The 14,680-nt window shown below is 43.5% G+C and overlaps 1 protein-coding gene across 2 annotated transcripts; it reads left to right on the forward strand.

The window, feature by feature from the left end:
- The first annotated feature begins 107 nt into the window (after positions 1–107).
- Positions 108–12,713, forward strand: rhogb (ras homolog family member Gb). 2 transcript variants are annotated; one of them, XM_071506477.1, is made up of 5 exons: positions 108–268; positions 9,242–9,350; positions 10,069–10,228; positions 10,452–10,622; positions 11,792–12,713. In XM_071506477.1, the coding sequence occupies exons 3-5, from the start codon at positions 10,100–10,102 to the stop codon at positions 12,065–12,067; spliced, it is 576 nt and encodes a 191-aa protein (XP_071362578.1). In that variant the 5' UTR covers positions 108–268; positions 9,242–9,350; positions 10,069–10,099; the 3' UTR covers positions 12,068–12,713. The 2 variants fall into 2 exon arrangements, with proteins under 2 accessions (XP_071362578.1, XP_071362579.1); XM_071506478.1 differs by lacking the exon at positions 9,242–9,350.
- The last annotated feature ends 1,967 nt before the right edge of the window (positions 12,714–14,680 follow it).

Here is a 14,680-nt window from a genome sequence, read left to right on the forward strand (position 1 = left end):
ACACACACACACACACACACACACACACACACACACACACACACGCAGTAAACTTCCTCGAACTTGCTCCACCACTTCCTCTCTCTCTCCTCTTGGACTTCCTCCTCCTCATTAGCTCCGCCCCCTCACACTGAGGTACAGATCCGTCCCTCCCGCACACACACACACACACACACACACACTCACACACAGACACATAAACACGCACTGACACACGCACAGCGGGACTGACTGGAGCTGTGTGCCCGGAGAGGAGGACTGATGACCGGTGAGTCTCTGATTTTCATCCGCCCGGAGCCCCGGGATGATCCGACACTGACCAGCTGAGTCTGTGTGTGTGTCTGTGTGTGTGTCTGTGTGTGTGTCTGTGTGTGTGTGGGAATGAGTGAGTGTGTGTGTGTCTAAGTGAGACAGTGGGTGTGTGTTTCCTCCTCTCTGTCCAAACTTTTAGCAGGTTATTGATCGTATTGGCTTTAATTCCCTGATCGATCGGTTCTCCAGCGGATCGATAACCTGTCTGTCTGTCTGTCTGTTGACGCTGCTGCGAGAAACTGGAGATGAAGTGCGACCACTCCCAGTGTGTGTGTGTGTGTGTGTGTTTCTGTCACTCACTTCTAGAAACTTTACATCAGTGCAAAAAAAAAGGTTTTCAAACTAAGAGAACGAGAGTGAAACAGAATCTGTCTCCACTACAGGAACATGATGTCTGAATAACTCCAACTCTCTGTCAGAGGAATATCAATATACTGAAGAAACACCGATCTCCAGCAATACTGTGGGATTATTATAAAGAAAACCACATGAATACTTCAAAATAAAGTTTTCAGAGAATATTATGAGAATATTACAGATAAACAGGGACAAGAGGAGAGCGGTGGCACCTATAGGAATATTATAGGTTATATGTCATTAATTAATATTAAATATCATAGAAATTCAATAGAAATATTATAAAGAAACATTTAATAGTATCTATAATCACTGTATTATTGGCAGTAGATCTAAATAACAATAACTCAATATTACTATAAAAATACAGGAATACTTAACTGTATATTAAGGTTAAGAGTGAAAACATTTCCTTTTGGGTGTTTTGTGTCTTTGTGGTTCTTTTGTGTGTTAATACTTCTCATAGAGGTTCTGGTTCAGGGGTCCTGGGTCTGTACCATGGCCCATTCATTACACTCGTTACAGTAGGAGCCAAAACAGCATAACAACCATAATGACACCATAGGAATATTATAGGAATGTACTATGTAATCATGGGCATGTTGGCAGAAAAAAAAACAAGGTTGATGACATCAAGATGACATCACACAGAAGACAGCCGCACGCGCTCAGATGAGAGTCAGGAAGGTCAGTCGAGATGGCCTGTTTCAGGTTTCCCAGAATGACACAGGAAGTCAGAGGTCACCAAGCTACTGCTGACATGTGAATCAGCCAGACTGAGAATCAAAAATACTCATTTTAGTCCAGGTTTAGTCCAGTGTAGTCTGGAGTTTTAGTCCAGGTTTAGTCCAGTGTAGTCTGGAGTTTTAGTCCAGGTTTAGTCCAGTGTAGTCTGGAGTTTTAGTCCAGGTTTAGTCCAGTGTAGTCTGGTGTTTTAGTCCAGGTTTAGTCCAGTGTAGTCTGGAGTTTCAGTCCAGGTTTAGTCCAGTGTAGTCTGGAGTTTTAGTCCAGGTTTAGTCCAGTGTAGTCTGGTGTTTTAGTCCAGGTTTAGTCCAGTGTAGTCTGGAGTTTCAGTCCAGGTTTAGTCCAGTGTAGTCTGGTGTTTTAGTCCAGGTTTAGTCCAGTGTAGTCTGGAGTTTCAGTCCAGGTTTGGTTTGATGTGCACTGGAATTTAAGACCACACCTGTTTGTGGTGTCCTCATTCTGTTAGCCAACTGCAAACCAGGATTTCTGTGGCTGTGATGAAATAATGTCTTCATTTTAATGACAGAAACCACCTGACAACCCTCAGATTTCAGTTTCTTAAAGGATGATTACACTCAGTTTATTCCTTTCTGTTGACCTGTTTTTTATCTGTTGACATGAACTGCTGGTGGGACTGTGTTAACGGACTCATCTCCTGCACACATGCTGCCGCTGGATGAACAGAGCGGTGGACAAACCCTTCCTGTTTCGGTTTCAACACAGACCAGTTCCTCTTTGGCCTGTGGCGTCTGACTGTTTATTAAGGTGAATGGGGGTTAGGAAACGCTGTAGTTGTTCAGTAAGTGTGGGGGATGCTCAGTCAGCTGGACGTCAGTCATAGAAGTATAACAATAGTGTGTAAACTGAGATTTGGGAACATGGTGAGTACAGGTTAGACGAACTGTCTTAGCTGAGAAAGTGAAGGCGAACAGTTAGATTATGACCTATACCATCAGTTTTAAACATCAGCAGACAGACCCACTTCCTGCTTCAACTTTAACCTGCTGTTCTCACTAGAGCTGTGTAGTCACAGTTTTCCTGTTCGATGAGAAGTGATCTCAGACAGCTCAGGTGCGCTCACTTTCAGTTTGACCCTCAGTCAAAGTTTAGATCTTCTCCATTAGCTGCTGGTTTGTTTCCAGCCTGTTAACAGAGACATGCTGGGTATGTAGCACTGTAGCCATGTTAGCATGCTAACATGGCTACGGTGGAGTTCGACAACTGTCTGGTGACTTAGTCCTGGTTTGATTTACATTCTCCTGGTTTGTACCTGTTTAACTGTCTATTTTCTTGAGGAACATCTGTGTGGTTTAAAATGTTTCTGTTGAGGGAAAAGCCAGTAATCACTTACTTAATATTTATTTTTGTAGTGTGTGTGTGCATGTATATATGTATATATATACATATGTATGATGTGTTTGCATGCATCGCAGTGGTTAGCGCTGTCGCCTCAAGCAAGAAGGTTCTGGGTTTGAATCCCAGGCCTGGGGCTGTGTGGAGTTTGCAGGTTCTCCCGTGTCTGTGTGGGTGCCCTCCGGGTTCTCCGGCTTCCTCCCACACACATGCACATAAGGTTGATTAGTGACTCTAAATTGCCTGGAGGTGTATGAGTGAGTGTGTGTGTGGTTGTTTGTCTGTTTATGTCAGCCCTGCGATAGACTGGCGACCTGTCCAGGGTGTACCCCGCCCCCGCCCAATGTCTGCTGGCATTGGCTCCAGCCCCCCCTGCGACCCGGTTTCAGATAAGCAGTATGGAAAATAAATGAATATATATATTATTTATTTTTAGTGAATTTCTTTCATTTTGTCCACCACCTGGTTGAAGTTGTCCATATTCATTACGTTCATGTTCAAAATCACAATCTGCTGTTTGCAGTCAGTTTGTGGAGCAGGTGTCTGCACAGTTGTAAAAATACTCCGTAAACCCCGTAGCTCCAATTTTAGAGATTTTCCCGTCTGAGCTTCAGCTGCAGGAGGACTCGGTTCCTCTGTGGGCTGGAGACTCTTCCTAAACCAGAAAGATAAAATAAAAACACAGAAGAAGAATGCAGCTGACGAGACGAAACCTAGGCTGTCTGTTAGTTCCTGAAATGCTGACATAAAAAACCACCAACACCAAACTGGCCACCTTTCTCTTTCCTCAGTGACACTAGTTGTTCAAATTTAAACCACATTTCCCATCATGCCCATCATGAAGCCGATTGAGTCATCAGTTTCTTTGACTGGAAATCAAAGGTCAAAGTCTCTGGACATTAAAACTGAAGGAAAATAATCAACTACGACTCCCAGGGTGCACTTAAACAGCAAACATCCAATTACAGAGCCATAGCAATGGCAGCTGAGGCTCATGGGTATTGCAGTATTTTCAGTCGTCCACCAAACTCACAAAAAGTTGAAATAATTCAAACTGAAGGTCGGAGTTTAAACCTGTGGTGTGGTCACATGATCCAGGTGAGTGAGGTGAACACTGAGGAGAACATTTAAAGAGAACCAGAGGATCCTGAACTGGGTGGAACAGTCACTAATGATATTAGTTCCACATGTTCTTTTCCTGTTAATGAAACTCGTTCTGGGAACAAGAAAACAGTGTTCTGGTGCTGGGCTGTCAGGACTGAGGCAACAGGCAAAGTCAAGTCACTTTTTATCTATTTTATCTTCATATTATATCATTTCTCTTATTTATCTCAGGCACTTTTCGAATAGAGCAGGCCTAGGCTGAACTATCTGTCATGATGAAACTATATTCAGCACAGACCACACTGCCTCTGTTCATTTCACAGTCATGTACACATTTATAGATCTTTATGTAAATGTCGTGATATGTGTAGAAACAGGAAGCTTCAACTCACCTTCAAATTAATGTAGCAACAAATATATTTCCAACATTTATCTTCCTAAAGGTTTTAAATCCAGCTCTATAGGGACACTAGAGCCAGAGAGCTGCTGAGGAAACATGATGATGACCATGGATGCTGACTGAAAGCTCTCTCAGGAGGCAGCCGTTTAGCTGCTGAGATGTTTAAACATCAGAGCAAATTTCCAGACAGACATTACCTCAATAAACAGACAGTCATTAGAGAGATAACTGAACTTAATAAAGTGACATCATAATATAACAGTGGGAGGATGACAACGTTACGAGGTCTGAGCTGTTGTCACTGGTTGATGTGAAATGTATTCTGGGAAACTGGTCTAAAGTCAGTGTAAAAACTACAATGAAGGTGGTTTTGTTGGCTCACTGAACATCTGATGTGGAATAAACAGGATCCAGAAGCTGTTCCAACAACTGAAAGAGAGATAACAAAATACATAAAGACAAAGTAAGTTAAATTACATATCAACTTAAAATATCAGCACTAACAATAATGAAATACATAAAGTAAATCAAGCTGATGTTACTTCATCTGAGCACCTTCAGGGTATTACACACCGGAATCTAATGCAGCATAATACAAATGAACAAATCTAATGTTCACCAAACAAAATATCATAAGGTCTCACAGTGGCTCTTTGTTCTCAGTGGATTGGAGGGAAAGGGCTTTGCAGACCTGATGGGTGGGGTTATATAACTTCCTGGGTGTGGTTAAAAGGGTGACAGGTGATTTCAGTTAAAGCAGGGTATGAAACTTGTGACTGAACAGTGTCCTGATAAAACAGGCAGAGTGAGAGCTCCTCTGGTTGTGTGTCTGGATGTTTGTCACAGTGCAGCTGCAGCTCAGTGGTGATTCATGTAAATATTCTCCTGCCTCAGTTTTATATATATATATTATTATTATTATGCTAATGATTAACTGGCATTGAAATACACCAGCAAATGTGTTTGTTTCAGATTCACACCTTAATCTCCCACACAGACACACACCATCACACCATCGCACGCACACTGAGCTGTGGGCTGCTCTCACACAGCAACTGTGTCTCGGGTGTGTTCAGTCACTGATGTCGACTCTTCTTCCTCTTTTTTCTTAGTGTGTTTTCTTCTTTCTTTCTCTCACAGTCTGACTCTGTCAGAGGACTGCCCCCCCTCAGATCTGGTCTCAGACCAGACCTGCTGCTCTCGCTGCACAGTCTGAGCTGAAAACCTCTTGAAGATGCAGGACACTGTATCTGTTGGGTCTAGTTTGGTCAGATTTGGTTTGGTTTGTACAGAAAGTACTTTGCAGTTTTTCTTTATCATCAAATATGACCTTGACATTGAAGATAAAACCATCAGGCTTTCCTGTTCACAGAGCGATCCCAGCAGCTGATTAGTCGATTGACAGATAAATAATCTGCAACTAGTTTGGTAGTCGACTGATCATTGCCGCCATTTTTCAAGCAGACACAATGCTGATCATGCTCTGAGTCTGGCATTGATTATTGTAAATCGATCAGCTTGAACTTTAGGCCGTACAAAACAAGTGACCTGAAGACGTCACCTCAGACTCTGGGAGGTTGTGATAAGTTACAGCCCTAACATTCATCAGGACTCCTCATGACTGTGCTGAGTAACATGAACACACTTTAAAGATATATTCAGACTGCATGTGTTAAAACCACAGACACAGGCAGGCGCTGAGACGTAACATGACCTGAAACTACTTAACAGCAGCAGCCTGAGGGGTGTATTATAGTCCAGCAGCACGTCCTATCAGAGGGTTGATGGTTGTTCAGGTTAGAGGACTAGTTCAGGTCTGAGGACTGGTTCAGTGGTTCAAGTTGGAGGACTGGTTGAGATTGGAGGACTGGTTCAGGTTAGAGGACTGGTTCAGTGGTTCAGGTTGGAGGACTGGTTGAGATTGGAGGACTGGTTCAGATTGGAGGACTGGTTCAGTGGTTCAGGTTAGTGGACTGGTTCAGTGGTTCAGGTTAGAGGACTGGTTCAGTGGTTCAGGTTGGAGGACTGGCTCAGATTGGAGGACTGGTTGTTTCAGACATACCAGTAGCAGTGAACATGAGCGGCTTCATAAAGGTTTTTATCCTGAGTCTCCAGGGAATGAATTCATGAACCTGTTGTGTCAGACGAGAAACTGATTCTCACTGCGACAGAGAAATCAGCCTCCAAGCAGCAGATATTATCATCGGCTGCTGGAGGAAACCGATTCACTGATCAGGAGCTCAGTCAGTGACTCTACGACTTTAATGAGTCCATTTGTCCATCAGTCGTCAGCTCTCGTCTCTGAGCGGTTGCAGTTTTCTTCACTGAAGTTGCTGCTTTATTTCAACATGAAACCACAATGACACTTTTCTACTGAAAGCTTCCTTTTTTCTTACAAAAGGAGTCGTTACGACACTTGAGACATTTCTTTCATTCTTCTTCTCTGTCTCTGCAGGTTAACACTTATTAATACAAACTACTTCCTCCTGTTGTTTGATAAAAGCGTGAGCGAGAGGGTTCAGAAAATTACTGAGCTTTTTTTAAAAATTACAAACATGTGAAGTGTTGTAAAGATTGAAGTCTTCAGCAGGAACCAATGAGCTCAGAGCTGAGAGCCGCAGTCAGACACTGACACACTGTTAGCTCAGCTCTGCACATGAGATTTATTGACTATAAGAAAAATCTAGTGAAGATGATTCTTTGTTTTGTTCAAGTATGTTCACACACACAGGAACCTCACAGTGACCTCAGAATATCACCAGTTATACTTTAAGTATCTGAATATTTGTTTTACTACTGCAAAGGTCAGAGGCAGCAGTGGTGGAAGTAAAAGTACTAATACCACACTATATTCATACAGTAGCACTAGTAAAAGTCCTGAGTGCAAAATAAGTAAAAGTACAGGAGTTAAATTTTTGCAGCAGGAGAAGTAAAAGTTCTCAGCGCTGCAGAAACATGGCTCCTGTCTGATCATGATGACTCCGGCATTAATATGGAAGCAGCATGAAACTAATGATCATGTTTGCCATGAATTAATCTGATGACTATTTTCTTGATCAATCAATAAACTGTATTGAACATAAATGGTCAGAAATGCCAATCACAATAACCCAGTTCAACGTGACATCTTCAGGTCTGATCAACAGTCTAATCAATAATGAATGTGTCAATAAATAAATATCTTCACATCTGAGAAGCTGAAACCATGAAATGTTTCGTTTGTTTTTGCATGAAGAATGACTTTAATGATAAATCAATTATCTGATAATCAACTAATCAATTACCTGATTAATCATTTAAGCTGAAACTGTTGAGTAGTTTGATTATTTTTTTTACAATGCATCTGTTTTTAAAAAAAATCCTAATTTGTAAAATAACTGGTAAATAAATCTGCCAGATAAATGTAGAGCAGTAAAAGTTCAGTGTAAACTTTCCTGAAATGGAAACAGTGAAGTACAAGTACATCAAATTTATACTGAAGTACAGTATCAGAGTAAATATACATAGTTACTTTACATTAAAGATCAGAGGTCACAGTTCTCCTCAGTTACACCAACTACACAATATAAAGGGGAAAAGAATCAGTTAAACAGAAAAATTGTGAGATCAGAGGTTAAAGTGTCCAGCAGTGAGATCAGCTGACCTCCACCCAGAGAGAGAGAGAGGGAGAGAGAGGGAGAGAGAGAGAGAGAGAGAGAGAGAGAGAGAGAGAGAGAGAGAGAGGGAGAGAGAGGGAGGGAGGGAGGGTGGGGTCGTTGTCCCCAGAGTCTGGGCTGAGCCACTTTCTCTCTCCAGACATCTGGAGACTCTACAGACTCAGTATTTTAATGTTCATCTGATCATGTTCATATTTTTATCATTACTCTTTTTTGTCTTTGTCCTTTTTTCTTCTGCAGCTCACATGAATCAGACGACACAAACCATCATAAACACTGAAACTCAAACTAACACTGACTTTGAAATAAAAAAATAACAAACTACACAGAGAGAAACTGGAAACTGTCACTGACATCTTCTTTCTAAAGGTGCAGCTGTTGTACTCAAACTGACAGAAATATAACCTCTGCAGCACAAACATGACCCGGGTGACTTGAACATGACCGATATATGATGTTGAGGACACGGACATGATCTGTGTAACTCCTCTCATACATTAGTTATTTTGAATTGACTTCAACACAACCACAGTGGCTTGAAGATGACTCGACCAGGTGACGTTGGCGACTCAGACCTGACGTTGAGAGCTCAGACAGTGGTGACACACGTGGATGTGATCTGTGCAGCTCATAGTTATCCAGGTCTTATCCAAGTCACCCTGGTCACCTCCAACTCTAACGTGAGTGGTCCGGATCAGGCCAGACTTAGGTGACCTTTTTACTTGGATCTGGAAGACTCAGGCATGGTCTGGGTGATTCTGACCCAACATGGGCGAACTGGGTGTGACCTTGGTGAGTTTGCTGTGGCCTCAGTGACTCCAGCTTAATGACTTGGCAACTTCAGCATCACCACAGGAACGTGTGTTGGTGCCTTGAACGTGACCCTGTTGACTTGTCCTGAGTGACCTGAGCAATTTGTGGTGACTTGGACACGATGTGGGTGACTTGGATATGGACTTGGTGACTTGGACTTGAATTTCGATGACTCTGGACCTGGAGTCTCAGTTTACTGATCCTACAGCAGCACTACTAGTGCTACTACCACTACTACCAGTACTGCTATTACTACCAAGTATCTTTCTGTCACATAGATGCAAATCAAGTCTAAATAAAGTGTGTATGACTTTAATTCATTCACACAGAGTCACACTGGCATTCAAATCTGTGTGTGTGTGCGTTTGAAAGAGTGTGTGTCTTGCAGGATAACATCTCTGTTTTGTTTGGAGACCGTTTCCCTCTGCAGAGATCATTTCCATAAACACAAATACTGATGGAGGACAAACCCCCTCCTCCCCTCCCCTCTCTGTCTCTGCAGTCAGACGATGGGACGTCACGTGTCTCTGAACAAACTGTGTTAACTGAAGGAAACCAAAGTGTCTCTGGCAGCTGGAGCAACACAAATTAACCAATCAGACGCTCTGAAGGTAAAACCAACTGATGACATGAGGATGAGGACAAATGATGGTTAATCCTGAGTAAAGAGTTCAGTCAGATTAAAAACTGGCTCGGAGACAATAAGATGTCTCGTGAGCTGTGTTTGATCAGTACTGTCCAGATGTTTCCTGCCAAGGCCTCAGTTAGTTACCTGGGATGTTTGTTAGACAGCTGTTTAGGTGGAGAGAACACGGTTTAAAGAAGGTGAACAACAGAACCAGGTTTTTGTTAAGAAGAGCTGATTAATTGATTATAAAGGTTTGAGATGTGTTCTGGGAAAAAAACAACTTAAAACTGCATAAAACCGTGCGTGTGTACGAAGGATGAATCGCTGAGTCACCAACCTGACGAGGTGGGCGGGTGCTCAGGACCCAGACCCAGATAATCTGATTCATCCCACATTTGTCGTCAACACAACTACGACTGGTCCTGTCATGGTTCTGGTCTTATAGAGGGACTCTACAAAATTTAGTTTAAGACCTGAAGAGTTTCTGTTGTGTTTGTTTGTTTGTTGTAAAGTTGTGTTTCATCATATTGATGTGTAAGTGCAACAGTGTAGCTCATCACATCACACAGCTTCCTCCGGGAAAGTGTGTGTGCACTGGTCTGAGGTCAGTGTGAGGCGACACATTGTGGTGTAGATGTACTGAAAGCCCACTAACAGCAGTAATGTGTGTGTGTGTGTGTGTGTGTTTGTGTGTGTTACAGGTTGCTGAAGGGTCAGAGGTCAGAGGTCATCATGCAGACTATAAAGTGTGTGGTTGTGGGTGACGGTGCCGTGGGGAAGACCTGCCTCCTCATCTCCTACACCACTGGAGCGTTTCCCAAAGAGTACATCCCCACGGTGTTCGACAACTACAGCAGCCAGGTGTGTGTGTGTGTGTGTGTCTGTGTGTGTGAGTGTTAAATTTGTTTATACTCCACTTGGAGAACATATTCCACATATTCCCCAGCATCCTCAGTTGGTATCTCTGTAGCGCAGTGACTGCACGTCAGTATCGGAGCCTCATGTACAAAGTATAACATTGGTGTAACTCTGACCCAGTGTGTGTGTGTGTGTGTGTGTGTGTGTGTGTGTGTGGGGCGTTCAGGTGACGGTGGACGGCAGGATCATCAGTCTGAACCTGTGGGACACGGCGGGTCAGGAGGAGTACGACCGGCTGAGGACGCTGTCCTACCCCCAGACCAACGTCTTCATCATCTGCTTCTCCATCTCCAGCCCGGCCTCGTACGAGAACGTCAAACACAAGTGGCATCCAGAGGTCAGAGGTCAAAATCTACCCGGCGAGAGATTAGAGATGCAGAAATGAATTTAAACCACCTTTAACAGTTTGCTTATCACTTGTGGTTTTTATAATGGAGCCTGTGATTTACAGTGTAGCATCACTGCACTGATAACACACTGACCGGTTCCTGGTTCTCACAGAGGAAGAAAACACGGCTGTGGAGAACAAGAGGAACAGTGTGGTACTTTAGATGAAAGGAGAAATAAAGTATGCTACTGTATTTTTTAATTTACAGTCACAGTACTGGAGAAAAAACAGAAAATGTTTGGTAAATGTGTCAAAAACCTTTTTCTCATTGTGTAATTACAGAGTAAAAACAGCCACTGACCTGATTCTGACTGAGGACTGTAACATACACAGTTTAATATTATTATTTATTTATTTAGTAATAATTAATTTATTGAGTTTTGTTTTATAGACCATAAAACCTACCTTGAATCAAAATAGGCACAATTTATCTATTTTATGGCTTATGATGAAATGAACGAGCAAATATATTGAGAGGCTACAGAATAATTCCCACAATAACTTGTTTGTCTTCTCTTATGAGTTAAAAAGAACAGTTACTGTTGCATCTGTTTGGACAGAATTAGCTGCATATTTTGTCTATTTTGAACTAAAATGCTGAAACACACTGTGTGTGTGTGTGGTCTGTTGTGATTTGGCTGCTTGTCGGCCATGACAGAACATCATGAGCTCTGACCTGGACACATGCACAGTTCTGATTAATTCAAACAAAAGCTCAGTTTGACCAAAAATAAAGGAGGGTCTGACTGAGCATGTGCAGTATGAGTGTCATTGATCTAGCATGTGTCTGATTGGAGGAGCAAGACTAGTTGCAACCGTCCCCAGTCTCCTCCAGTAAAAGGTCAGAGGCAGCTGTGATGAGACACGTGGTCAGGACAGTCAGGTAACAAACACCTGTCAGCACCTGTGAAGCTGATTAACAGGTTTTATCTCGTTTGTTTCATCTGAACAAAAACCAGTGTTAAAACAACAACTCACTGTTTCACAGGGATGATAATCTGAACTATCTCTCAGCTGGGAGCCGGGCTAGCAGTTTCCCCGTTTCCAGTCTTTATGCTAAGCTAAGCTAACCAGCTGCTGCAGTCTGAACTGAACTTAATTATTATCATTATCCCCAGGTGTCCCACCATTGTCCTGGCGTTCCCATCCTGCTGGTCGGCACAAAGAGCGACCTCCGAAACGACGCAGAGATTCAGAGGAAGCTGAAGGATCAGAACCAGACGCCTGTCACCCACCAACAGGGCACCGCCCTCGCCCGCCAGATCCAAGCCGTCCGCTACCTGGAGTGCTCGGCCCTCAACCAGGACGGCATAAAGGACGTCTTCACCGAGGCTGTGAGGGCCTTCCTCAACCCGCAGCCCACCGTCAGCAAGAGGCCCTGCGTCCTGCTGTAGGACCAGGCCTCCACTGACGGGACCTGGAGGGTTTGAATCGGCCTGATTTTGTGGCAAAACCGTCTGAGAGACTGTTTGGAAAATTTATGTTAAAATGTGTTTTTATGTTTAGTTATAATTTTATCTTTTATCTTAACTGAACTGATGTAAATAGAAATAAGAACATTAGAGGAATGGTTGATATTGATACTGAGAATCTACTTCAACAGCTGAGAGACAGACAGAGGACAACCAGACAGAGACAGACAGAGAGACAGAGGACGGACAGACAGACAGAGAGACAGAGGACAAACAGACAGAGACAGACAGACAGACAGACAGACAGAGAGACAGAGGGACAACACTCCAGTCTTCTCTGACACGTTGACAGAACCATTTTCTTGCAGCTTTTACTCTGAGACAAAGTGAATCAAACAAACAGCTCCAGAAAAAGTTGAGAGTTGTATGAATAAAAGTCAGGTGGGGGGGGGGCTGAGGACATGTTGCTGGGCCCCAGAGGTCCAGATCATCGGGGCCCTGTGCCGCTCACCTGTACTCACTCACTGTCATTTACCTGTAAACCTGAAATTTGATTGTTTTTAATGATTTTGACTTTTATTTAAATGTGATGATACATTTAAAACCTACAGTACAGTTTCCTACAGCAGATCTGCCTCCTGTGGTTCATTCCAGCTGTTTCTCCTCATCTGTACACAGCTCCACATTACCATCAAAACACACACACACACACACACACACACACACACACACACACACACACACACACACACACACACACACACACACACACACACTCGTACTTGTACTTCAGTAAAAGGTTTGTGTACTTCCTCCATCACTGGCTGAAAACTAACCTCCTGTTCACCACCTCCACCCTCTGTCAGCCAAGTGTATGAGCGTCCTCTGTGCTGCTGTTGTTGTGTGATCTGTTGTTCAGGTAAATTAAGTTGGGGGAAGTGAGTTTAATAAATGACCTGCAGACAAACAACTTCCCTAAACCATGAAAGAGCTGTTATGGTGTCAGATGATAAAATAATCAAATCACAAACAGCCGGGATCATGTGACCTCTCAGTCTGTTACTGAGAAACAGAGAAAACCAAACACAACTGAAGCTGCTTTTTCTGTGTGTATCCACAGGTCTGACAGTTTTCTATTTAAACATTTCTTGACTGGTCGGTGCATTAAATGACAAAACAGTGAAATATCTGTTATTATTCCCTGAAGTCCACATGAACATGAAGTGCCTCGACCGGCCGGCCCCCCAGACAGTCAGTGGATGTGACAAGCAGAGGGCTTCATGGAAACACTGTGTAGATGTAATAATAGTTGAACCATCTGATAAAACACATTCGCTTCATTACTCTGTGAAACGTGGATCTTCACAGTCAGATTTCTCTCTGAAACTCAGAGGAGGAACAGCAGGACTCCACTCTCTCCCTCTGTGTTTCTCTGTTGTGTTGTTTCTCCTCAGCTCAGGATGTCGTCTTTTCCTCCGGAGCGTCTCCTCAGAGAGAGGGAGCCACTTCCTCTTCCTGTCCCTCGTCTCCTGCTGAAGCTTCTGACCTCAAGTTAACAAGAGATAAGTGAGACACAGGGAAGATGACGGACGGCTACTTTTAGACTTAGTCCAAGTCCTGAGAACAAAAGGACATTTTAATTTCAGTCACCTTTACTCAGCGTTTTGATTTTTAGTTTTAACCAAGAGTGAACGTTTTAATAAAAACGGCTTTCAAATAAGATTTCACAACTGATCCAGATGCGTCACAGCAGTAGTCAGGTACAGTGGTCCAGATGTGTAACAGCGGTCCAGATGTGTTACAGCAGTAGTCAGGTTCAGTGGTCCAGATGTGTTACAGTGGTCCAGATGTGTTACAGCAGTAGTCAGGTACAGTGGTCCAGATGTGTTACAGCAGTAGTCAGGTACAGTGGTCCAGATGTGTAACAGCGGTCCAGATGTGTTACAGCAGTAGTCAGGTTCAGTGGTCCAGATGTGTTACAGTGGTCCAGATGTGTAACAGTGGTCCAGATGTGTTACAGCAGTAGTCAGGTACAGTGGTCCAGATGTGTTACAGCAGTAGTCAGGTACAGTGGTCCAGATGTGTAACAGCAGTAGTCAGGTACAGTGGTGCAGATGTGTAACAGCGGTCCAGATGTGTTACAGCAGTAGTCAGGTACAGTGGTCCAGATGTGTAACAGCAGTAGTCAGGTACAGTGGTCCAGATGTGTAACAGCGGTCCAGATGTGTTACAGCAGTAGTCAGGGTGCTGGTCTGGTCTGAGGAGTTTTCAGGAAGCAAGATGAAGCTTCACACTAAGCAAAAACCAAACCTGAGTCAGCAGAAGAGGAGCCTTGACCCACGGTGTCCTTTCTGTTACTTTACATCAATTTGTCAACGTGCTGGACACTGACTCACATCCAACACACGCACGTACGCACATACGCACGTACGCACACACACACACACACACACACACACACACAATTAGTGTTAATCTGAACCTCCTGACACTGCTCTGACTCTCCAGTGTTCCCAGTATGAAGTGTTTGTCCTGCAGCACCGAGGCCTGAGCAGTGACCAGCCTCATGATGGAGTCTGAGCTCAGCCCGAACAG

Source organism: Trachinotus anak, unplaced genomic scaffold (assembly GCF_046630095.1).
Source record: "Trachinotus anak isolate AG129_WGS33_773 ecotype Australia unplaced genomic scaffold, CSIRO_AGI_Tana_v1 ptg000020l, whole genome shotgun sequence".
Classification (NCBI taxonomy): Eukaryota; Metazoa; Chordata; class Actinopteri; order Carangiformes; family Carangidae; genus Trachinotus; species Trachinotus anak.

What these genes read in the sequence shown, in the direction of transcription:
- rhogb (XM_071506477.1), top strand. Translation starts at nt 10,100, where the DNA reads ATGCAGACTATAAAGTGTGTGGTTGTGGGTGACGGTGCCGTGGGGAAG. An exon ending in TCGACAACTACAGCAGCCAG is followed by an intron (nt 10,229 to 10,451) that starts GTGTGTGTGTGT and finishes TGGGGCGTTCAG; the next exon opens with GTGACGGTGGACGGCAGGAT. An exon ending in AACACAAGTGGCATCCAGAG is followed by an intron (nt 10,623 to 11,791) that starts GTCAGAGGTCAA and finishes CATTATCCCCAG; the next exon opens with GTGTCCCACCATTGTCCTGG.